Source organism: Girardinichthys multiradiatus, chromosome 20, assembly GCF_021462225.1.
Source record: "Girardinichthys multiradiatus isolate DD_20200921_A chromosome 20, DD_fGirMul_XY1, whole genome shotgun sequence".
Classification (NCBI taxonomy): domain Eukaryota; kingdom Metazoa; phylum Chordata; class Actinopteri; order Cyprinodontiformes; family Goodeidae; genus Girardinichthys; species Girardinichthys multiradiatus.
In genome coordinates, this window is record NC_061812.1 from 555,737 (window position 1) to 580,650 (window position 24,914).

The 24,914-nt window shown below is 43.0% G+C and overlaps 2 protein-coding genes across 7 annotated transcripts in view; both read left to right on the forward strand.

The window, feature by feature from the left end:
• The first annotated feature begins 17,851 nt into the window (after positions 1-17,851).
• On the forward strand, positions 17,852-20,793 carry LOC124857389. The gene is made up of 2 exons (XM_047348640.1): positions 17,852-17,987; positions 19,333-20,793. Exons 1-2 carry the CDS (start codon positions 17,956-17,958, stop codon positions 20,033-20,035), a joined length of 735 nt encoding a protein of 244 aa, XP_047204596.1. The 5' UTR covers positions 17,852-17,955; the 3' UTR covers positions 20,036-20,793.
• A 937-nt stretch (positions 20,794-21,730) lies between these two features.
• LOC124856502 (E3 ubiquitin-protein ligase RNF123) overlaps positions 21,731-24,914 on the forward strand; it is a 74,532-nt gene continuing 71,348 nt past the window's right edge. For 2 of the 6 annotated variants that reach the window (XM_047346978.1, XM_047346979.1), the window contains exons 1-2: positions 21,733-21,767; positions 24,131-24,414. The gene's annotated coding sequence lies outside the window, so the exon portion shown is untranslated. Of the gene's footprint in view, positions 21,768-24,130; positions 24,415-24,914 lie in introns of all 6 variants that reach the window. The other 4 variants (XM_047346976.1, XM_047346977.1, XR_007035360.1 and 1 more) reach the window with 3 other exon arrangements.

Genomic DNA, 24,914 nt, shown 5'->3' on the forward strand with positions numbered 1-24,914 from the left:
CTGTGGGAGAAAATGTCTTGTTGATGCCAGAGGTCAGAGGAGAATGGCCAGACTGGTTTGAGCTGATAGAAAGGCAACAGTAACTCAAATAACCACTCATTATAACCAAGGCATGCAGAAGAGCATCTCTGAACGTACAACACGTCGAACCTTGAGGCAGATGGGCTACAGCAGCAGAAGACCACACCAGGTGCCACTCCTGTCAGCTAAGAACAGGAAACTGAAGCTATAATTCACACAGACTCACCAAAATTGGACAATAGAAGATTGGAAAAACGTTGCCTGGTCTGATGAGTCTTGATTTCTGCTGCGACATTCGGATGTTAGGGTCAGAATTTGGCATCAACAACATGAAAGCATGGATCCATCCTGCCTTGTATCAACGGTTCAGGCTGGTGGTGGTGGTGTGATGGTGTGGGGGATATTTTCTTGGCACATTTTGGGCCCCTTGGTACCAATTGAGCATCGTGTCAACGCCACAGTCTACCTGAGTATTGTTGCTGACCATGTCCATCCCTTTATGACCACAGTGGACCCATCTTCTGATGGTTACTTCCAGCAGGATAATGTCATAAAGCATGAATCATCTCAGACTGGTTTCTTGAACATGACAATGAGTTCACTGGACTCAAATGACCTCCAGTCACAAGATCTCAATCCAATAGATCACCTTTAGGATGTGGTGGAACAGGAGATTCACATCATGGATGCAGCCGACAAATCTGCAGCATCTGTGTGATGCTATCATGTCAATATGGACCAAACTCTCTGAGGTATGTTTCCAGTACCTTGTTGAATCTATGTCACCAAGGATTAAGGCAGTTCTGAAGGTTAAAGGGGTCCAACCCGGTACTAGCAAGGTGTACCTAATAAAGTGGGCAGAGAGTGTAGGTGTTAAGGTGCTGCAGATGAGTCAGAGCCGTGTGAAGTGCTAATGAGACAGCATCCTTCCTCTGCGGAGCGATTCTCCCTGTAGGCAAACTGCAGGCTGTCCAGGCCAGCAGGAATGTCCTTGATGTACTTCAGGAGGATCCTTTCAAATCACTTCATGATGACCGGGATCAGAACAACGGGGCGGTAATCATTAAGGCAGGTGATGGTTGATGTTTTGGGCACAGGCACAATAGTGGTGGACTCCAGGCAGAGACCGTGGAAAGCTGCAGGAAGAGGTTGAAGACATCCAAAAAACACCCTGCAAATTGGTCAGGACATGATTTTAGCATCTGACCGGACACCATGTCTGGACCTGCAGCCACACTGATGTTCATCTTCTTCATAATGGAGGTCACTTGGTGCAGCTGCAGGGCGAGAGGCTGGTGATGCACCTCTGTGTGTCAAAGCATGCAAAGAAGCTGAGCTGCTGGTCGCTCTGCTTATAGGCTGTGATGGATCTGATGCCTCTCCACAGACTGCGTGGGTTGTTGTTGTTAAAGTCCTCCTCGATGTGCTGCTTGTGCCTGTGCTTAACCTGCTGGACGCCCTTTCTCAGTTCTCTCCAGGCCCTGCTGCTGGACAGTTGGTCACCTGATCTGCAGGCTGCGTCCTGAGGTCTTAGCTGGGTCCACGCTGCGCCATCTACCCATAGTTTCTGGTTAGGAAACCCTGATTGTTTTTGTGGGTGGGACAGCACAGATGATGTGTGTTCCTCCAGATCAGGGCCCTCTTTGAACACTCCCCAGTCTGTGTGCTCAAAGCAGTCCTGTCAGGCTGAGCAGGCATATTTGGTCCAAATCTGGATGGTTCTGGCAGTTGGTTTGGTTCTGCAGTTAAGAGGTTTGTAGGCAGGGATCACATCCACAGAGATGTGATCTGACATTCCAAAGTGAGGAGCTGCTGCAGCTTGGTATGCTCCAGGGATGTTGCAATAGACCTGCTATAAAGTACTGTTGTCTCTGGTTGGAAACTTTATAAATTTAAGGAGAATAATATTAACATATACACAAAAAGCTGAGTTAAAAGGTCCAAATGAATAAAGTCCATGAGGATTTCCTAGCTGTGTATCAACCAGCAGGTGATCTCTGATAGGATACATTTTATTATTTATCATTTGTCACCTCTTTCTTCCTCCCATCAATGAACTTCAAACTCATCCCTCACCTGTCATGATCCCCTCTAGCCGGGCCACACACCGGCTGACTGTTAAGAAGTAGATCCAGTTTCCTTGAACGAAATGTTATATTTTAAAATGTAATCCATGGAATGAATCAACATCTAATGAAGCTATATAACCTCCAGCAACCTCGGGAAGTTGTTTTTAATGAAGTGTCTTTATAAAACACACTGCTGTAAATCAGAGGACGTTAGTTAATCAGCAGAGATATGTTTATCTTCAGAACTTTAAAAACATGAACTTAATTATTAGAAATGTTGTGTTTATTCAAGCTTGTATTGTTTCATCTTTTACTTTAAATGTAATTATGTCAGGAAATCAAACAGACTCTCAGGTTTTGGGGAGTTATGTGCAGAGATAATCAGGAGTTCAGGAGTCCATGTCAACAAAGGACAGAGAAATAAAGGCTGTGAAGAAGCTGTGAAGTTCTCAATGCAGAACTCTGCTAGGCGTCTGGAGCTGGGAGGATGCTGATGCTTCATCTTACTCTTTGTGATGGACCATCTATTCATGCTATATTTATCTTATATATCCGTTATTTCCTGGGATATGCGCTTCACTATAATGGGTTTGGTAATGCTGATGCATGAGTGTGTCCGGACGAACAGAACCAGTGCATGTACTGGGAGAATGTGCCCTGGACCTCGAACAGCCGGGTTCAGCCTGCAATGACAGTCGGTGACCAGGAGAGGGAAACAAACATCCTTGTGACTCCCTAAAACCTCTGGACGAACATCCGGGGATCTCCATGTTTCTGTGGAGATGGGGGCGTGTCTGTGTATCCTCTGAATACGCTGACCTTTCAGACCTTTCCGGGTCAAACTTCAATATAAATATTTTCCCAGTTAATAGATTTCTAATAACCACTGTAACGTCTAGTCTGACGTGTTCTTATATATGGCATGTAGTGTCACTGGTAATTATTGTTAACCGGTATAAAAAATAGCAAAAATCAAATATTTTCTAATTTCATCAGAAGATTAGGATGTAGTGTTTTATGCAAACCATTTCCTTTGATAACTTTTCTGTTCTCTGCTGTAAAAAAAGTTTTATGATAAACAAAACCTCAGAAACATTGAAATATAGTTCTGATAGAATACTGTTGGTTAAAATATATGTACTAACCCTGACCCCTTACCCTAAATATATGTACTAACTAAATAAAGCTCTGACATACTTAGCTACATTTGCAGTAACATTAATCATCAAAACAGGCGAGGAATGTTTATTTATATGTCATCATTCAAACAGACAAGAATTCAACGGGCTTTACAGGAAACAAAAAGAACAGAGATAAACCCCGATAAGAACATATCAGATAGATCAGAAGAACAATAATACAATTTGAGGCATTGAATAAAAAGAAAGAAATAATAAAAGGAAATTTTAATTTATTTTATTTATGTAGCATTGATTCACTATGAATGTTGTCTTAAGGGACTTTCAACAGTTTAAATGTAGTCGACTCAAGATCCAAAGTCAATTACGTACATTTCAGTTTAATCCTGATTATTAAACAATGCAGTCAATTTCAGTTAATCATTCAAATTGGTTCAAATTGCATCATGTTGTTAACTTTGCAGCAATCACTTATACTGAGCATGCATGTGGCGACAGTGGAGAGGAAAAACTCCCTTTTAACAGGAAGAAACCTATGAGAAAATTTAAAACAGATAATATGATAGAGCTGCAGTAAACACTGATGTTTTCAGTTCTGATTTAAAGGAACCAACAGTTTCTGAACATCTCAGGTTTTCAGGGAGTTTGTTCCAGAGCTGAGGAGCATAGAAACTAAATGCTGCCTCATCTTGTTTAGATCTGGTAACATTGATTAATTCAATTCAATTCAATTCAATTCAAAAATACTTTATTAATCCCAAAGGGAAATTAAATGTTGTTGTAGCTCATGAAGGTTTCTTCAAAGATTCGTTGTAGATGCTGATGGCTGTGGGCAGGAAGGATCTCCTGTAGCGCTCCGTCTTACAGCAGATCTGAAGAAACCTCTGACTGAAGACACTCTGTTGTTGTAGGACAGTCTCATGAAGAGGATGCTCAGGGTTCTCCATAATGTTCTTCATTTTATGAAGAATCCTTCTTTCTACAATGATCTCCAGAGGTTCCAGAGGAGTCCTCAGAACAGAACCAGCCTTTTTTATCAGCTTGTTGAGCTTTTTTAAGTCCCTGGTTCTGATGCTGCTTCCCCAGCAGATGATGGATGAAGAGATCACACTTTCCACAACAGACTTATAGAAGATATGCAGCATCTTGCTGCAAACACCAAAGGACCTAAGCTTCCTCAAGAAGTACAGTCTGCTCTGTCCCTTCTTGTAGATGGCTTCACAGTTGCATCTCCACTCTAGTCTGTTGTCCAGGTGAACACCGAGGTATTTATACTCCTCCACCACCTCCACTTCTTCTCCCATGATAGAAATAGTTAAGCAGGTCTCTGAAGATCTGGGGACGTCTACACGGTTCCTACTTGACTACTTTCTTCCTACTTTTTGTAGCTCAGTTTAGTGGTTTATGGATAGCTGAATGTTAAAATCTATTCTTTGACAAACAGAGATCCAGTCCAATGATTTAGGAGCTGGTTCTGATATGATCCCATTTTCCTGGTCTTGATCAGGACTCTGGCAGCAGCATTTTGGATGAGCTGCAGTTGCCTGGTTGATTTTCTCCACAGACCAGTAACGACACAGTTGCAGTGATCTGATGCTGGAGATAAAGGCTTGCAGCAGTTTTTCTGTTTCCTGTTTCAATTCAGTTTATTTATGTAGCGCCAATTCACAACACACGTCGTCTCAAGGCTCTTCACAAAGTGTTAGGAATGGTGCAGGTTGTTGGGGAGGTTAGATTTAACTACTGAGTGTTTGTTATGATTTGGGGTTGTTTGGTTTTTGGTTTCGGGTTTTTTCTTTATATGTTCTTCACAGCTCAAGTTCCCTTTCAGTCGATTCACTCAGTACAACACGAGTATAGGATATCACGCCCTGCGTGTCCTGGCTGAAGCCACCTCTAATCACGCCTCCTAGGCAAATGATGTGATGACGACAGGTGACAGGCCCCGCCTGCACTATATACCTGTCACAGTCAAGCATCATCTACCAATGTTCCCAGACTTTGTCTCTGAGTTGACGTCTTCATGGAACAAACCACTGTCCACCCGCGTCACGGTACCGGGTTATGGACAGTATCTGGACCTGGAAGGCGCCGAAAAAGCCAGACTGGTGAATATTCTGCCAATAGAACTGTCTTTGGCAGCATATCTGGCCCCGTCCCAAAATCATGGTGTGGGTGGTCCAACATCGCTTCCGTCTAAGCACTGTAGGTTCTCCGCTGCTCAATTGGAAAAAATCTACAGGGCTCAAGCGACCACCGCTCGTGCCCTGAGCTCCATTACCATGCTGCAAACATACCAAGCTATGCGCTTGGCGGAGCTTGGAGCCCTTTGATGCCGCTCTTGAATGAGGTGAGAATCACCGCTGACTACATCCTCCGTGTATCCCGCAGTGCAGCGCTGTCCCTGGGCAGAGGGATGGCATCAATGGTGGTTGCGCAAAGGCACCTGTGGCTGACGCTCTCTGACATCCCGGATAGGGATAGACCGTCTACCTGGATGAACCGGTGGTAGCCGACGGGCTGTTTGGGCAATCTCTCGACGCCATACAGGCGAAATTCGAGCTGAGGAAAAAGCAGACAGAAGCACTGCGCAATATCATCCCCAGGCGAGATGTGAGACCCAAATCCAGCTCGGGCACTCGCAAACCAGCTGTACCGCCACACCCACCGAAGAGGATGACGCAGCCCGTGAGCTTGAGCCCTCAGACGGCACAGCCACAGAACCATGGCCAAGCTCCCCAAAAGACAGCCTGGAGCAGGGGTCCTCCTCCAGGGCTCCAGAGGGACTCGACGTCCCGGAAGAAAAAGACACAGTCCTCCTAGCTGTTGGACTTGGGATTCAGGAGTTTTGGGAGCAGGGAGACATGTTTGCCAGTTTTCGGCGAGTGCCATCCAAAAGATGTTTTGCTGGTGTTGTTCGGGATCCCAGTCCCAAGAGGCGCTGCATTTGCCCCACACAGTTTCCCAAGCACAATTTCTCCACAAATGTATTTGCACTAAAAGCCCCCAGTTTGGGTGCGTTGAATGTGTTTCTGAGCACTGCAGTTGTTCCAAATGTTTCAATAAAGACAGTTTTTTCTATGAAAAAAAGTCAAAATCAAATGGCTGCAGGCGACAGCCAAATGAGGCTGCACCTCTCTCGCATGTCGGGAAAGGGCAGCACCGTTCCACCAACAGTGCCACAGGCCAGTCGCCTGGCTTCACGTCTCCATATGTGGCACGAATGCTCACTCCAACCTTGGGTGGAGAGGACCGTTGTTATGGGTTACCGTTTACAGTTTCGCCGGAGACCAGCCCGCTTTTTTGGCGTGGTAAACACGGCGGTTATGGCCCAAGCGGCAGAGGTTCAGAGAGAGGAAATAAGTACACTGTTGGCAAAAGGAGCTATCCGTGTGTTTCCCGAGTCGGACATGAACAGAGGTTGGTACAGCCATTATTTTGTTGTTCCGAAAAAAGGGGGCGGGTTTCGTCCAATTCTGGACTTGATTGTTCTGAACAAATACCTCCGAACATACAAGTTTAAAATGTTAACACTCAAGCAACTTCTGAGTGCTATCAGCCCGGGTGATTGGTTCGCCACGATAGACCTGACAGACGCTTATTTTCACGTAGCGATACACCCGGACCACAGACAGTTTCTGAGATTTGCCTTCGAGAGCAAGGCGTACGAGTACCTTGTACTGCCTTTCGGTCTGTCTCTAGCGCCTCGCACCTTTACAAAATGTGTAGAGGCAGGGCTAGCACCTCTCAGAGAAACAGGCATCCGCATTTTAACTTATCTGGACGACTGGGCTTTAATAGCCAGTTCCAGAGAACAGGCGACAGTGCAGCTGTCTCGGGTTCTGTCGTACATTCAAGCCCTAGGATTTTTGGTAAACTCTCAGAAAAGCTCGCTGATCCCAAGTCAACAATTTTCATTTCTCGGTCTGGAAATATGCTCCCTTACAAGCAGGGCACCTCTTTCCGACCACAGAGTGGCCGCGTTTCACCGCTGCCTAGCTCAGTTTCAGTTGGGACACAAACTGCGTTTCCAGACCATCTTACAACTGATGGGTATGATGGCCTCTATGATTGCAGTAGTACCGCTCGGTCTACTGAAGATGCGCCCATTCCAGCAGTGGACCCGCTCTCACCGGTTGTGTGCATGGCGTCACTGCAGCAGAAAGCTAACGATAACCACTGCCTGTATGTCGGCTCTCAGCCCTTGGCGGGAACCAGGACTGTTGTGCTGAGGGTCGCCAATAGGGAGAGTAACCTTTCGCAAGGTGGTATCCACGGATGCCTCCCTGAGGGGGTGGGACGCGATGGCGTGGCGGTGAGTGGGGTTTGGACACTAGTACTATCCAAACTCCACATAAACTACCTGGAGCTCTTAGCGGTTCTGCTGGCTCTGCAACATTTCTGCCAGGTTCTGTTAAACCAACATGTTCTGGTCAGGACAGACAACACCACTGTGATTTCATACATAAACAGACAGGGAGGGACTCGTTCACTTCCTCTCCTGAAGCCATCTCACACACCTCTTGCAGTGGTGCAACATACGCTTTCTGTCTATCAGAGCTACTCATGTCCCGGGACGACTGAATCTGGGTGCAGATTTGCTCTCCAGAGGCGGACCTCGGGTGAGAGAATGGAGGCTTCACCCTTCCGTGGTGGCACAAGTATGGTGTCTGTTTGGGACAGCAGCAGTAGATCTTTTTGCCACCAGAGCCAACACCCACTGTCCTCTGTTCTTTTCCATAATAGATCAGGATGCTCCGCTGGGAGTGGATGCCCTGGCCCATCCATGGCCCAATGTACTCCTGTATGCATTCCCCCCAGTGGAAATGATACTACATGTACTAGAGAGGGTGGGCAAACAGGGTCTGTCCCTAATTTTGGTAGCACCTCGTTGGCCTGCAAAGTCATGGTATTCCGAGATAATTAGCCTGCTGGCAGCAGAGCCGTGGCAACTCCCCGTTTGCCGGGATCTCCTCACTCAGGCAGGGGGGGAGATATTTCATCCACACCCAGAGATGTGGAAGCTGCATGCTTACCTGCTGAGAGGTCCAGCTTATTAGGCAAAGGCCTCCTCCCTGATGTGGGGGCAACAATCCAGAATGCAAGAGCATTCTCCACTAGAGACTTATACGCTTATAAATGGTGGGCTAACCCAGTGGTGTGAGGACATTGTTCCATTTCAGTGCTCAGTGGTAGAAGTTTTAACATTTTTGTAGGATCTGCTGGATAAAGGTCTTTCCTTTTCCACAATTGAGGTCTATTTGGCTGTCATTTCTGCCTGCCATATTGGTTTTAATGGAGTCACACCAGGTGCTCATCCTCTGGCTGTATGCTTCTTAAAGGGGGTTCGTAGACTCAGACCTGTGATTAAACCCAGTTTTCCTTCCTGAGATCTCACATTGGTACTAGAAGCTCTTTGTGACTCTCCATTTGAACTTTTGGAGTCAGTAGATGTGAAGTTCCTTTCATACAAGCTTGCTCTGCTTCTTGCTCTGACAACTGCAAAGCGGGTTGGAGACCTCCATGCTTTGTCTGTAAATCCTACCTGCATACACTTTTCACCTGATGGTTCCAAGGTCACCTTGCGATCTTATGCAGCTTATCTTCCTAAGGTTATACCTTCAGACTACAGCTCCTTGACTATGGAGCTTTCTAGTTTTTGTCCACCTCCTTTTGCATCTGAGGAACAAAGGAGGTTACACTTCCTGTGCCCTTTACGTGCACTGCGTAGTTACATTGACCGTACTCAGTCTGTGAGGTTGTGTGATCAGCTGTTTGTGTGTATTGCTAACCCAGCAAGGGGGGAAGCTCTGCCCAGACAAAGACTCTCCCACTGGATTGTTGAGGCTATTTCTCTGGCTTACAGCAACAGGGGTCTCCCAATGCCACGTGGTGTGAGGGCTCACTCCACCAGGGGCATAGCGACCTCCTGGGCCCTATTTAGAGGGGTGGCCATGAGTGACATTTGTGCTGCAGCCAGCTGGTCTTCGCCGCACACATTTGTAAAGTTTTATCGTTTGGATGTGACAACCCCTTCTGTGGCTCACTCTGTTCTTTCTGCTGGGTCTGAAGTGCTGCACTAGTATGCAGTGTATGATCCAGTTTTGATGGCTGTTCTGCGGGGCGTTTATATATGTCCCATCATGTGTTGTACTGAGCGAATCGACTGAAAGGGAACTTAAAGTTATGAATACAACTACTGTTCCCTGAAGGAGAGTAACAAAGTACAACACATGGCTGCCCCGCTGCTCAGCTGGGCTCGGTGAATAGCGGCTATTGGCTGAGTAATGACGACGATGACGGACAGGTATATAGTGCAGGCGGGGCCTGTCACCTGTCGTCATCACATCATTTACCTAGAAGGCGTGATTGGAGGTGGCTTCAGCCAGGACACGCAGAGCGTGTCATCCCATACTCATGTGTTGTACTTCGTTACTCTCCTTCAGGGAACAGTAGTTGTATTCATAACTTTACGTTTTGAATCATGCTTCTGTTTATTATTTTCCTGTTTTTGTTTCATGTTTTTCTAGTTATAGTTCTATTAGTTTGTTTTCTTGGATTTGCGTTCTGTTCAAGCCATGTTTTGTGTTGGAATAATTGAATATAGATTTATCTTATTTTGTTCCTATTCTTTATTTTAACTTAACTATTTGATCTTATAATCATTCATGATGTTTGTGAGTAAATGATCTGATGAGTTTGTCTGCAGGCAATGATCATCAATGGAGCTGAGCTTGCGGGAAAGGAAGCAGTCCAGTTGAGGAGGTCATAAAGAGATGCTGATTGCACTGAACAAAAGGCAACTGACCCTGGAAGATGGAGAGGACTGTGGGAAATGTGTTGTTAATGGATAAAGCTGTTTATGACTTGTTTACGATGCAGCTGTTGTTTTCCCATCCTTTAGAGATTAAAGTTTTTGTAAACTAGGGACCCCCAAAAGACAAAAAAAAGAGGAGTGCGGTCGGATAGGCTTCAGAGCGGTTGTGAGACTTGTAACAGAACACATCTCTGACCGTTCTCCTCGTGCGAGTGAAATAACTAATACTTTGTCTCTCTCTCTTCTTTTTGTGTTATTATACGTATTGTTAGGTTGTTTAAACCTGACATTTTGATCCTGTCACGTTGTGTTCTCTGTTAATCAACTTTATTCGGTTCACTTGCACCTAGTTAATCTGTCTTGCTTCACCTGGTTCACACTCCATATATACACACCTGTTCTGTTTACACATTTCTCATATCATGCTCTTGTTCTCATATCATGTCTTGTTCTCATATCATGCTCTTGTTCTCATATCATGTCTTGTTCTCATATCATGCTCTTGTTTTCATATCATGTCTTGTTCTCATATCATGTCTTGTTCTCATATCATGCTCTTGTTCTCATATCATGTCTTGTTCTCATATCATGCTCTTGTTCTCATATCATGCTCTTGTTCTCATATCATGTCTTGTTCTCATATCATGCTCTTGTTCTCATATCATGTCTTGTTCTCATATCATGTCTTGTTCTCATATCATGCTCTTGTTCTCATATCATGTCTTGTTCTCATATCATGCTCTTGTTCTCATATCATGCTCTTGTTCTCATATCATGCTCTTGTTCTCATATCATGCTCTTGTTCTCATATCATGTCTTGTTCTCATATCATGCTCTTGTTCTCATATCATGTCTTGTTCTCATATCATGTCTTGTTCTCATATCATGTCTTGTTCTCATATCATGCTCTTGTTCTCATATCATGTCTTGTTCTCATATCATGTCTTGTTCTCATATCATGCTCTTGTTCTCATATCATGTCTTGTTCTCATATCATGCTCTTGTTTTCATATCATGTCTTGTTCTCATATCATGTCTTGTTCTCATATCATGCTCTTGTTCTCATATCATGTCTTGTTCTCATATCATGCTCTTGTTCTCATGTCTTGTTCTCATATCATGTCTTGTTCTCATATCATGCTCTTGTTCTCATATCATGTCTTGTTCTCATATCATGTCTTGTTCTCATATCATGCTCTTGTTCTCATATCATGTCTTGTTCTCATATCATGCTCTTGTTCTCATATCATGCTCTTGTTCTCATATCATGTCTTGTTCTCATATCATGCTCTTGTTCTCATATCATGTCTTGTTCTCATATCATGTCTTGTTCTCATATCATGTCTTGTTCTCATATCATGCTCTGGTTTTCATATCATGTCTTGTTCTCATATCATGTCTTGTTCTCATATCATGCTCTTGTTCTCATATCATGTCTTGTTCTTATATCATGCTCTTGTTCTCATATCATGCTCTTGTTCTCATATCATGCTCTTGTTCTCATGTCTTGTTCTCATATCATGTCTTGTTCTCATATCATGTCTTGTTCTCATATCATGTCTTGTTCTCATATCATGTCTTGTTCTCATATCATGCTCTTGTTCTCATATCATGCTCTGGTTTTCATATCATGTCTTGTTCTCATATCATGTCTTGTTCTCATATCATGCTCTTGTTCTCATATCATGTCTTGTTCTTATATCATGCTCTTGTTCTCATATCATGCTCTTGTTCTCATATCATGCTCTTGTTCTCATGTCTTGTTCTCATATCATGTCTTGTTCTCATATCATGTCTTGTTCTCATATCATGTCTTGTTCTCATATCATGTCTTGTTCTCATATCATGCTCTTGTTCTCATATCATGCTCTTGTTCTCATATCATGTCTTGTTCTCATATCATGTCTTGTTCTCATATCATGTCTTGTTCTCATATCATGCTCTTGTTCTCATGTCTTGTTCTCATATCATGTCTTGTTCTCATATCATGTCTTGTTCTCATATCATGTCTTGTTCTCATATCATGCTCTTGTTCTCATATCATGTCTTGTTCTCATATCATGTCTTGTTCTCATATCATGCTCTTGTTCTCATATCATGCTCTTGTTCTCATATCATGTCTTGTTCTCATATCATGTCTTGTTCTCATATCATGCTCTTGTTCTCATGTCTTGTTCTCATATCATGTCTTGTTCTCATATCATGTCTTGTTCTCATATCATGCTCTTGTTCTCATATCATGTCTTGTTCTCATATCATGTCTTGTTCTCATATCATGTCTTGTTCTCATATCATGCTCTTGTTCTCATATCATGCTCTTGTTCTCATATCATGCTCTTGTTCTCATATCATGTCTTGTTCTCATATCATGTCTTGTTCTCATATCATGCTCTTGTTCTCATATCATGTCTTGTTCTCATATCATGTCTTGTTCTCATATCATGTCTTGTTCTCATATCATGCTCTTGTTCTCATATCATGTCTTGTTCTCATATCATGCTCTTGTTCTCATATCATGCTCTTGTTCTCATATCATGTCTTGTTCTCATATCATGCTCTTGTTCTCATATCATGTCTTGTTCTCATATCATGCTCTTGTTTTCATATCATGTCTTGTTCTCATATCATGCTCTTGTTCTCATATCATGCTCTTGTTCTCATATCATGTCTTGTTCTCATATCATGCTCTTGTTCTCATATCATGCTCTTGTTCTCATATCATGCTCTTGTTCTCATATCATGTCTTGTTCTCATATCATGTCTTGTTCTCATATCATGCTCTTGTTCCCATGTCTTGTTCTCATATCATGTCTTGTTCTCATATCATGTCTTGTTCTCATATCATGCTCTTGTTCTCATATCATGTCTTGTTCTCATATCATGTCTTGTTCTCATATCATGCTCTTGTTCTCATATCATGCTCTTGTTCTCATATCATGTCTTGTTCTCATATCATGTCTTTTTCTCATATCATGTCTTGTTCTCATATCATGTCTTGTTCTCATATCATGCTCTTGTTCTCATATCATGTCTTGTTCTCATATCATGCTCTTGTTCTCATATCATGTCTTGTTCTCATATCATGTCTTGTTCTCATATCATGTCTTGTTCTCATATCATGCTCTTGTTCTCATATCATGCTCTTGTTCTCATATCATGTCTTGTTCTCATATCATGTCTTGTTCTCATATCATGTCTTGTTCTCATATCATGCTCTTGTTCTCATATCATGTCTTGTTCTCATATCATGCTCTTGTTTTCATATCATGTCTTGTTCTCATATCATGTCTTGTTCTCATATCATGCTCTTGTTCTCATATCATGTCTTGTTCTCATATCATGCTCTTGTTCTCATATCATGTCTTGTTCTCATATCATGTCTTGTTCTCATATCATGTCTTGTTCTCATATCATGCTCTTGTTCTCATATCATGCTCTTGTTCTCATATCATGTCTTGTTCTCATATCATGCTCTTGTTCTCATATCATGTCTTGTTCTCATATCATGCTCTTGTTCTCATATCATGCTCTTGTTCTCATATCATGTCTTGTTCTCATATCATGCTCTTGTTCTCATATCATGTCTTGTTCTCATATCATGTCTTGTTCTCATATCATGTCTTGTTCTCATATCATGCTCTTGTTCTCATATCATGTCTTGTTCTCATATCATGCTCTGGTTTTCATATCATGTCTTGTTCTCATATCATGTCTTGTTCTCATATCATGCTCTTGTTCTCATATCATGCTCTTGTTCTCATGTCTTGTTCTCATATCATGTCTTGTTCTCATATCATGTCTTGTTCTCATATCATGCTCTTGTTCTCATATCATGTCTTGTTCTCATATCATGCTCTTGTTCTCATATCATGTCTTGTTCTCATATCATGTCTTGTTCTCATATCATGTCTTGTTCTCATATCATGTCTTGTTCTCATATCATGCTCTTGTTCTCATGTCTTGTTCTCATATCATGTCTTGTTCTCATATCATGTCTTGTTCTCATATCATGCTCTTGTTCTCATATCATGTCTTGTTCTCATATCATGTCTTGTTCTCATATCATGTCTTGTTCTCATATCATGTCTTGTTCTCATATCATGCTCTTGTTCTCATATCATGCTCTTGTTCTCATATCATGTCTTGTTCTCATATCATGTCTTGTTCTCATATCATGTCTTGTTCTCATATCATGCTCTTGTTCTCATATCATGTCTTGTTCTCATATCATGCTCTTGTTCTCATATCATGTCTTGTTCTCATATCATGCTCTTGTTCTCATATCATGTCTTGTTCTCATATCATGCTCTTGTTCTCATATCATGTCTTGTTCTCATATCATGCTCTTGTTCTCATATCATGTCTTGTTCTCATATCATGCTCTTGTTCTCATATCATGTCTTGTTCTCATATCATGCTCTTGTTCTCATATCATGTCTTGTTCTCATATCATGCTCTTGTTTTCATATCATGTCTTGTTCTCATATCATGTCTTGTTCTCATATCATGCTCTTGTTCTCATATCATGTCTTGTTCTCATATCATGTCTTGTTCTCATATCATGTCTTGTTCTCATATCATGCTCTTGTTCTCATATCATGTCTTGTTCTCATATCATGTCTTGTTCTCATATCATGCTCTTGTTCTCATATCATGTCTTGTTCTCATATCATGTCTTGTTCTCATATCATGTCTTGTTCTCATATCATGTCTTGTTCTCATATCATGCTCTTGTTCTCATATCATGTCTTGTTCTCATATCATGCTCTTGTTCTCATATCATGTCTTGTTCTCATATCATGCTCTTGTTCTCATATCATGTCTTGTTCTCATATCATGCTCTTGTTCTCATATCATGTCTTGTTCTCATATCATGCTCTTGTTCTCATATCATGTCTTGTTCTCATATCATGCTCTTGTTCTCATATCATGTCCTTTTCTCATATCATGCTCTTGTTTTCATATCGTGTCTTGTTCTCATATCATGTCTTGTTCTCATATCATGCTCTTGTTCTCATATCATGTCTTGTTCTCATATCATGTCTTGTTCTCATATCATGTCTTGTTCTCATATCATGCTCTTGTTCTCATATCATGCTCTTGTTCTCATATCATGTCTTGTTCTCATATCATGTCTTGTTCTCATATCATGTCTTGTTCTCATATCATGTCTTGTTCTCATATCATGCTCTTGTTCTCATATCATGTCTTGTTCTCATATCATGTCTTGTTCTCATATCATGCTCTTGTTCTCATATCATGTCTTGTTCTCATATCATGCTCTTGTCTTACTTTGTGGTTCATGCCAAGCCTGTCCATTTATTGTTTTGTTCCTGCCTCTTTTGAGAGTGAGTTTCTGTTTTTTATTAAATCGTTCTTGCACTTACCATCATGCTGCCTGCTCGTCTGCATTCTGGGGTCCTATATCTCGCAAGCCATAACAGTGTTAGAGTTTGGCCCTTTTAGAATGGACTATGTGTAGGGTTACTATTTAAAATAATACACTGATAAAGTGTGTCCATCTAGAGCCCACTGATGGTCATTGTTATACTAAAAACCACAAGAATTGGGATACCTCTCTGTCAGACTGATTATAACCATTGGAAAAGAGAAGGGGTCATACAGGTAGCAGAAATGGAGGGTGTGTTTACACCTCAACCATAACTGAGCCGGTTTAGGCTAAACCTGACTCCCCCTTACTCCATCCAACAGGGTGGTGTGGAGATATACCATGTGTGTGCATCATTATTATTACTATGTTCATAACCAGTGTGGGAAATAAAATGTGTAACATGTGTTAGTATAAGACATTGTGTATTGTGTGGTCTGCAAAAGTATTTCTCACAGGTGAAGTGGAAAATTACTGAAGAACTGCAGGAGTGTGTGAAAATTAGAGATAGTACAACTGACTGAGTTACTCCCTGCTTATATCAGAAGATACGGGATGCAGCTGTGGGACAATACCTGTCTAAATATGGTAAGCCGGAAAAGTGTGTACGTGACTATGTGTAGAAAATATTGTAAACAAGGGCGCTGACAATTTTTCGTGTGTGTTTTAATAAAAGAAATGAGCCCAGTGAGAGAGCCTCAGAAGACATCTCGGTGTGAGCTCTTCTCCCTGGGTCCAGGTATGACATACAGCTGTCTCCGTGTGATTTATTCTAATGTGTTGTGAATTCCTCCAGGTTATGGTGAATAAACGAACGCGCAGAAGGCCCCTTTAATGGGGTACTTCAACAATTTGGTGACCCCTGACATGGACAACAAGAGAGTGTGACAGACGGAAACGTCTGAGACCGGGGCGCCCATAAATCTTCTAAAAAGGTGAGGCAGAGCCTATTTTATAAAACTCTCCGATTGAATTTATGTGTAGGCTAAATTAACCAGGTCTCAGTTGGTTCTGAATGTCATTTTACTCTGCAAAACTGTAAAAGAGTGTGTGTTAACTGGACGTGTTAAAATACAGCCAGATAAGATTTGCTGACAGTGTCGGCAAAATACGGCAGCTTCAAGGTAAGAGCCCTGATTTAAAGCTGAAAAAAAGGTGATATTGCTGGGTGTGGCGTCCCAACTTATTGATTGACGGATCAATAAGATATAGCTGGGTTTAAGGCCCGTGTTTTGGCAAAACACAAAGGATTAAATGAGGTTAAAGTCCTCACAAACCTTCATCTGGATTTTTTTTAACAGATGATACGTTCATTCAGAAATCTCACGAAGGGTTAGAGGCCCATCTAGTGGACACACGGAGGAATTACACAAGCGACTGGTAGTGCAGTCGATGTTAAATCATTGAACACACATTCTGAATTAAAAATGCGGTTGGATTTTGATTATTTGAGGGAAAATAAAAGCATTTATTGAATATAGGGTGAAGTGGCTTGTAGTGGATTGTTTCTGCATTTTGTGCATTTCCTGTGTGCGAGTGTCTGTCACAGATAGTTGTGTTGAATTGAGGAAGTACGAGCTGGAGTGTGTGTGTGCGACTGAACTAGATGATTATTTGGGGTAAAATAAAAGACAAAGTACTAGATATAAGTATCTGTAGTGCAGATTATAGAAGACATGTGAATGTTAAGTGTTTTTGCTGATATTAAACGGGAATGACTGTGACAAGCGCTGACTGACTGACTGTATGTCTTTATTAAATGCACTGTATTGTCCGGTGACCTGGCGGTGTTGACAAGGACAATACAGTGATAAGCGGATTTTATATGCATATTGTGAAGCGTTAATTGAACATTAATTTCACAGGATTTTAAACAACATGGAAGAGTAATTTCCGGAAAAACCAGGATGGTTAGATCTAAACACACAATTAACTAACATACAAGCACTGGTTCTCCAAACGAGAGGTAAGGAGGAAGGTAATAAAATGAAAAAGAATATAAAAAAAAAAGGTAAGACAACCAATGAAGGTGGATGGAATTAATTTGATGGACAACTGGAATTTAGGTGATTGGTTTAGAAAGAAACTGAACACAGCGAAGAAAAACAGACAGGAAGCACAAAGTAAGTTGAATGATGCTTCTGTCTGGTCCAAAAGTAAGTACAACACAAACATACATAAATATGAAAAAGAGGAACGCTTCTGGGGAGACATACTTTTGATTTACCAAGGAGGAATTCACTCAATGCAGCTGAAAAAACCCAGAGAAGGAGACAAGAATGAGGGGTCAAAATCAGCTCAGGGGATGGGCGTAGAAACACCTCCTCCGTATGCACCCTCCCCCAAGTACAGCTCACTCACTGGTGCTCCCACACTGCCCCCTGATGGATTGTACCCCATATTGGAAGTAGAAAATGGAACACTTGTAGTGCATGGATTGGATATTCTAGCTGACAAAGGTGGATCTTTCAGCGGATTGTTCCAGCTCATCCATGTCAGCAGCTCCAGGTTCCTTCTATTATGAAGAAAAAGCAGCCTTTCAAGACAGAGAGGTAAGAGAAAGACAAGAACAACATCAAAGAAGCCTGAGCAAAACAAATCTCTTTCGCTCACCCCCACAAGAATCATGTCTAATTTCAGAGGCTGGGGCACGGGGGCCAGGCTCTGTCTTACAAGGAGCAGGGACTGATCTGGAAGGTTCAGTGGCTTTAATGCTAAGTGGATCCTGGAGGCCAGATAGGGTTTTGTGTCCTAATCCTTTTCTCACACCCACACCTTGTTACACCTCTACCCCAGCTGTAGAGCTGCAGAAAAACAGGCACAGCATACCACAGGAAGATGGAGAAGACAGAGCAGATCCGCAGCGAAACCATCCTGAGGACGGATCCCCAATAGACAGTCAGACAGTTGGACAGTTAAGGTAACATTTACCCCGCAAAGCTGCAGCTAAACCAGAAGGATTTAGTTATGCCCCAAAAACCAATTATCCTCTTTTACAGCAACAAGGCTCTGGAGCCCCCTGTAGGTATAAACCTTTCTCTCTGGGTGACATTACGGCTCTCTGTGACAAACTGCCCCCCATAACTGAAGGAGCAGCAGTGTGGCTCCAGACTTTAGACACCCTGATGGCAGGCACAGCGCTAGCATTGGGAGATTATAGAGCAGTAGCAGGACGGTGCATGCCACACCACACATGTAGAGAGATTGAGACTGCTGCTTACACCTCAGGAGCCCCGGATTCTGACCTCTTCACCCAGCATGTCCACTGGCTAGGTGATGCATTGAGAACAGCATACCCTGTAACCAGGGAACGCACCATTCCTAAGTTTGAATGGGACCCTAAAATTAACCCCAGGGAATACCTGGACCAGTGTAAATCCATGTGGCAAACTCAGACAGAAACTAACCCAGCTAATGAGGGGGCACAACGAGACTGGTTCAGAGATGCTTGTTGGAATAATTGAATATAGATTTGTCTTATATTTTCTCCTATTCTTTAACTTGACTATTTGATCTTATAACCTTTCATGATGTATGTGTGAGTAAAGGATGTGTGAGTTTGTCTGCAGGCAAAGGTCATAAATAGGAGGTCATAAAGATGAAGGCACGGCTGACCCTACAAGTTGGAGGAGACTGTGGGAAATGTGTTGTTAATGTATAAAGCTGTTTATGACCTGTTTACGATGCAGCTGTTGTTTTCCCCCATCCTTTAGAGAACAATGTTTTATGTAAACTAGGGACCCCCGAAAGACAATAAAAAGAGGAAGCGGTCGGATGCTGTTCAGAATGATTGGGGACTTGTAACTGAACATGTTAATGATCGTTCTCCTCGTACGAGTAAAATAACTAACATTTTGTCTCTCTCTCTTCTTTTTGTGTTGTTATAAATATTGTTAGGTTGGTTAAACCTGACAATGCTGTCCTTAAGGGACTACCCCAACAGGTGAAGGCCAGTATGGAGGACATGCTTGGAGCGGACACTGGAACTTGGGATTGCCATCTGATCCATCACCTGTCCAAAATAAGAGAGGACCATAAGAAAGATGAGGAGGAACTTAAGACCCTGCAGACCCAATTGCTAAAAATGCAGTTAGCCAAAGCAAAGCAGAAAGCAGGAGAAAAGAAGAAAGACAACAAAACTCCCAAAATAATGTATGAAGGTGCGGTTTCTCAGGGCCCCCAGACTCCTCCCTTTCCTGGCCATCAGGACACGATTGCACCGAGGTCTGCAACCTCTGGTCCTTATCATGCCCAACCAGGCCGGTTCAGGGGCAGGGGCGGGCCAAGGGGCCGTGGATTCCGTGGAGGACCACCAAGGCGATGGGGGGGTGCTGACGTTTGCTACTACTGTGAGGAGCAGGGTCATTGGAGCCGAGAATGTCCATACAACCTTGAGGCATATGGGCGTGGGTTTGGACCCAGAGGAGGTCCAGGGCGACGCCCGTATCGAGAATGGGTGGTCCACCACGTGGAGGTCCACAGCATCAACCTTCAATTCAGCTGCCAGCCTGGGATGAACCCAGCTTTGGGCCAGACCACTACTGAGGGCCCCCACAGAACCCCCCGGACAGAGGGACTGAGGACCCCTTACTGTCCGTGACAGTGTATGGACAAACTCTTCCTTTTTTGGTGGACACTGGGGCCACATGTTCAACTATTCAACAAGCCCCTCCTACCACCCTCTCTACAAGGACTACCACTGTCATGGGGTTTTCTGGGGCTAAACAGGTCCTGCCTTACACCAAGCCCCTAAAAACCGAGATAGGGAGACAGACTTTAAACCACAGCTATTTGGTGTCAGCGGACACCCTGTCAACTTATTGGGCAGAGACATGTTGATTAAAATGGGAGCCACCATTTTATGTGGACCTGATGGACTGTCTGTGCATCTGCCCAATGGGACTCAACTAGCCTGTGGCAACAATTCCCGCCTCTCTCACGGACAGTAGCTCATACAACCCCTGGCTGACCCTATGGCTGACATATATTGGGTCCTCCTGCATCCAGAAACCACAGCGGGCGGAGGCATCCTCTCGTCTTTCCTTCGGTGGAAATCCTGGATCTCGACCCTGGCGCCCTATGTCTCTCCCCCTGACCCGCCACATGTCACCCTCTTCTATGACAGGAATAACTGTGAGTGTTATCAGGAAAGCTTTGCTGAGGAGCTGGAGGGGACTTCCTGGGAGATCGCCACCGCAGACATTTATGTAGCCCCTGAAGGTGTCGTAGCCTTGACCACAGCAGCGCTGGAAGAAGCACATGGACCGGGACATGCAGGAACTGCACAAATGATGAAGAGTCTTGAGCACTGGTGGCATCCATACCTGAAACAGACGGTAGGTCATTGGATAAGCTCGTGTAGCACCTGCCAACAATTCAATGTGAGACCCACTCTGAAGCCTGCACCAGGTAAGTTCCCTGTGGACCCGGTAGCAGGTAAGGAAATCATCATAGACTACACAGACATGACTGAGAGAGTGAATGGGTTCAGATATCTGTTGGTGTGTGTGGATGCGTTCACCGGTTGGCCAGAGGCCTGGCCAGCAAAAAAGGAAGACAGCAAAACAGTGGTGAAGTGTCTGATTAATCACTACATCCCCAGGCACGGTTTTCCTGCAAAAATCAGGTGAGATAACGGCACACACTTCAAAAATGAAGAACTTAGAGAGGTTGAAAAGTTCCTGGGACTGAGACATTCCTTTGGAACAGTGTACCACCCCCAATCTCAAGGGAAGGTGGAAAGGATGAACCAGACAATCAAAACCAAATTGGCTAAAATCTGTGCATAGACCAAAATGAATTGGGTCACAGCATTACCTTTAGCCTTGATGTCAGTAAGAAGCTCAGTCAGCCAGAGACATGGGTTGACGCCCCATGAACTGCAGACTGGAAGACCTTTTCCAGGCCCAAAAACCAGGTTGCCATTTCTAACTGAATGTGAACAATCTATGTCTCACTGTGATTACTATAGATCTCTCCACAGCTTGGTTGCAGCATTCTCAAAACAGGTGGCCGCCCAACCATCCGAGGTTCAAGCCACCACCTCAGACGCGGAGTGGAGCCTTCTGAAAGTCATCAAACGGAAGTGGTCAGAGCCCAGGTGGACGGGTCCATTCCAGGTCACAGAGAGAACCTCACGGTGAGGCTCAAGGGCAAAGGAGACACGTGGTATCATTGGAGCCAGTGTGCAGCAGCAGAGGCACCACAGAGATCGCTGCCAGAGGTCCAGCAGAACCTGAGGGACAACACCAGCACACCAGAAGACCCTTCTCACCCAATTCAAGGGGCAGAATAATCCCCTAGGGTGAGAAAGCGTTCATTTACACCTAAAGGTTAGTCTACACCTTAGGTGCACCACTTAGCTCCAGGTCCAGATCCAGAAGGCCTGTCCGAACAATTGGCACCAACCTCCCTCATGGCTGTGCAAAACCGAATGGCATTAGATATGTTGTTAGCAGAAAAAGGGGGCGTCTGTTCGATGTTTGGGGATATGTGTTGCACTTTTATTCCCAACAACACTGCACCTGATGGTTCCATCTCAAAAGCTTTAGAAGGATTAAAAACACTTTCAGCAACCATGCATGAGCACTCAGGAATAGACAATCCGTTAGAAGACTGGATGACGGGAATGTTTGGACACTGGAAAGGGTTGATTATGTCATTGTTTATTTCCATTGATGTTTTTGTAGCTATTATGGTTACCTGTGGATGTTGCTGTGTACCATGTATAAGATCTTTGATTGTTCGCTTTATTACTACAACCATTGAAGGGAAAACCGCACCTCCTCCTCCTTCCCATATGATGCCTTTGCTTGTGGTTGATGCTAACGAGGAGGAAGACGAAGATTAACCCGTGAGACTAATTGACAGGGCGTCTGATGTGTATTACTGTCTAGGGAGCAGAAGGATGGTAGAATATTATATTGGCATATTTGGACAGACTATGGAATAAAGCACGGATAGACACCCTCCAGTTAGAGGGGTCAATACTTCCTGTCAAGACTTAGAAGGTTGTAAGCATCCTTGGGACTACAAAGACCCGACAGGCAATAGTCCCTGGGCACATGGCGTGGCATTGGAGGCAGGGTCAAAAAGCATGATGACAAACATTTCCTTCTGCTCCACAAGTTATAATGATTGTTCAAATCTTATTCTAATGTGTTGTGAATTCCTCCAGGTTACGGTGAATAAACGAATGCACAAAAGGCCCCTTTAAAGGGGTACTTCAACAGAGGGAGGAAGGCTCCCTCCCTGATAACCTAAGCCACTCTAACTATAAGCTTTATGAAAAAGGAAAGTTTTAAGCCTAGCCTTAAAAGTAGACAGGGTGTCTGCCTCACGGACTAAAACTGGGAGCTGGTTCCACAGGAGAGGAGCCTGATAACTAAAGGATCTGCCTCCCATTCTACTTCTAGAGACTCTAGGAACCACCAGTAAACCTGCAGTCTGAGAACAAAGTGCTCTGTTAGGAACATATGGACCAATCAGATCTCTGATGTATGATGGAGCTAGATCATTAAGGGCTTTATATGTGAGGAGGAGAATTTTAAATTATATTCTGGATTTAACAGGGAGCCAATGAAGGGAAGCTAAAATAGGAGAAATATGATCTCTCTTTTTAATTTTTATCAGAACTCTTGCTGCATCATTTTGAATCAGCTGAAGGCTTTTAACTGCATTTTGTGGACATCCTGATAGTAAAGAATTACAATAGTCCAGCCTTGAAGTAACAAATGCATGGACTAGTTTTTCAGCATCACTCCTGGACAGGATATTTCTAATTATGGCAATGTTCTGGAGGTGAAAGAAGGAAATCCTAGAAACCTGTTTAATATGGGATTTAAATTACATGTTCTGGACAAAAATAACACCAAGGTTTTTTACTTTATTATCAGAGGTCAATTTAATGCCATCCAGGTTTAGACAGGAAACCCTTTATTCTGGTGATGTTTCTAAGATTACAGTAAGCTGATTTAGTGACAGATTTTATGTAGTTGTACTAATTTAGATCTGAGTCCATGTTGAAAGGTTTAATATTGTTTGAAGATAACTCTACTTGTTACAGTCTGCTATTATGAAACGACTGACTGCATAATCATATGTGATATAATATTTTGAAAATTATATAACTTGAGTGACCTGTCTTTCTGCTTTGGGTTCAAAGCAAATATGGACCCCAGATAAAGCTACTGAAAAAGAAAATTAAATAGTTTATTTCCATCTCAATCCAAGGTTTTATTAAAAAGTTGCTTGTGGCTGAAACAGCTTAGACCTCCTCCTCACCTCTTCAGCTTGTAAAACATTTTAAGCTGAATTAAATAAGAGTCACCAATATTACAGCCATAGAGGGACTGAATGGTGGTGCTTAAATAATCATCTAACATTTATTGCAGACCAGGCAGTTCTTTGCGATATACAGTGATATTGCTATAATGATAGATTTGTTATATTGTGCAGCCGTACCTTGTAAAGAATATTTTTGTCAGTATGTTGGTAGAACATTATCAAAAATCTAAATGCATTTAAAGACTTCTGTAACTAAAGAGTATCAAGTCTGGTCTTAATGTGCAGCATGGACAGATATTCTGACCACTATGACTTGTTTATGATTATGATTTCAATGTCTAATCTTTAGCTTGTACACTCCTATAAAAACCTGTTGATCGCTGACTTCCTGCTCTCGCGTTGTTTCCAGGAACGGGATTTGTGTTCTCTGTTTTGGACCAAGCAGCGCTCCGTACACTGAGAGGCGTTAACAAGTTGGAGATTGTTGTGAAAATTAGCCTCCAGCCGCTGGTAACGAGCCACAGATCTTTCATCAGCCGGAGTGTAGCTCACAGCGGCGGCCACAGCTGGAAGAGAATCCCGCTCAGACGGTGAGAAGCTGCGGGGTAATGTTTGCTATAGCCGGGTAGCTTTGGCTATTAGCCCGCTGCTAGCTTCGATGACTGACACGGAACAGAACCGATCTGATTCGAGGTAGGCGCTAACACCTGCCAATTTCACGTCCATCCAGAACCAGGACCGAGCCGAACTGCTGGTATTACACTGACTGTTGCGATGAGCTGACGTAGAAACTACTAATAGCAGTTTAGAGAACAGCATATTTAGGAGATTATTCGGCTAATAACATTTTACATTCAGGAGATTCATGTCAAATAAATCAGTTAATTAACTTGAATACCTGACGTCCAGCTTCTCATGGTGAGTTTAGTCCGCTCTGGCTGATGGAAAACAGACACTAGATGATGATCTGAGCGTGTTTTTCTCATCAGGGAAGCTTCTCCAGACTTCAGCCTCCAACAGCGAATAGAAATGTGGTGTTTAAGGAGATGGAGCAGCCAGTAAGATGTTCCTAGGAGCAGCACTTAGAGCCAAAATGACGGCTACAGACTTACTGGTGGTAATAAACCTCATTGAAGCAAATGGGCTCCATTGATCCAGTTATTATTATGTCATTTATATACACACACACTATG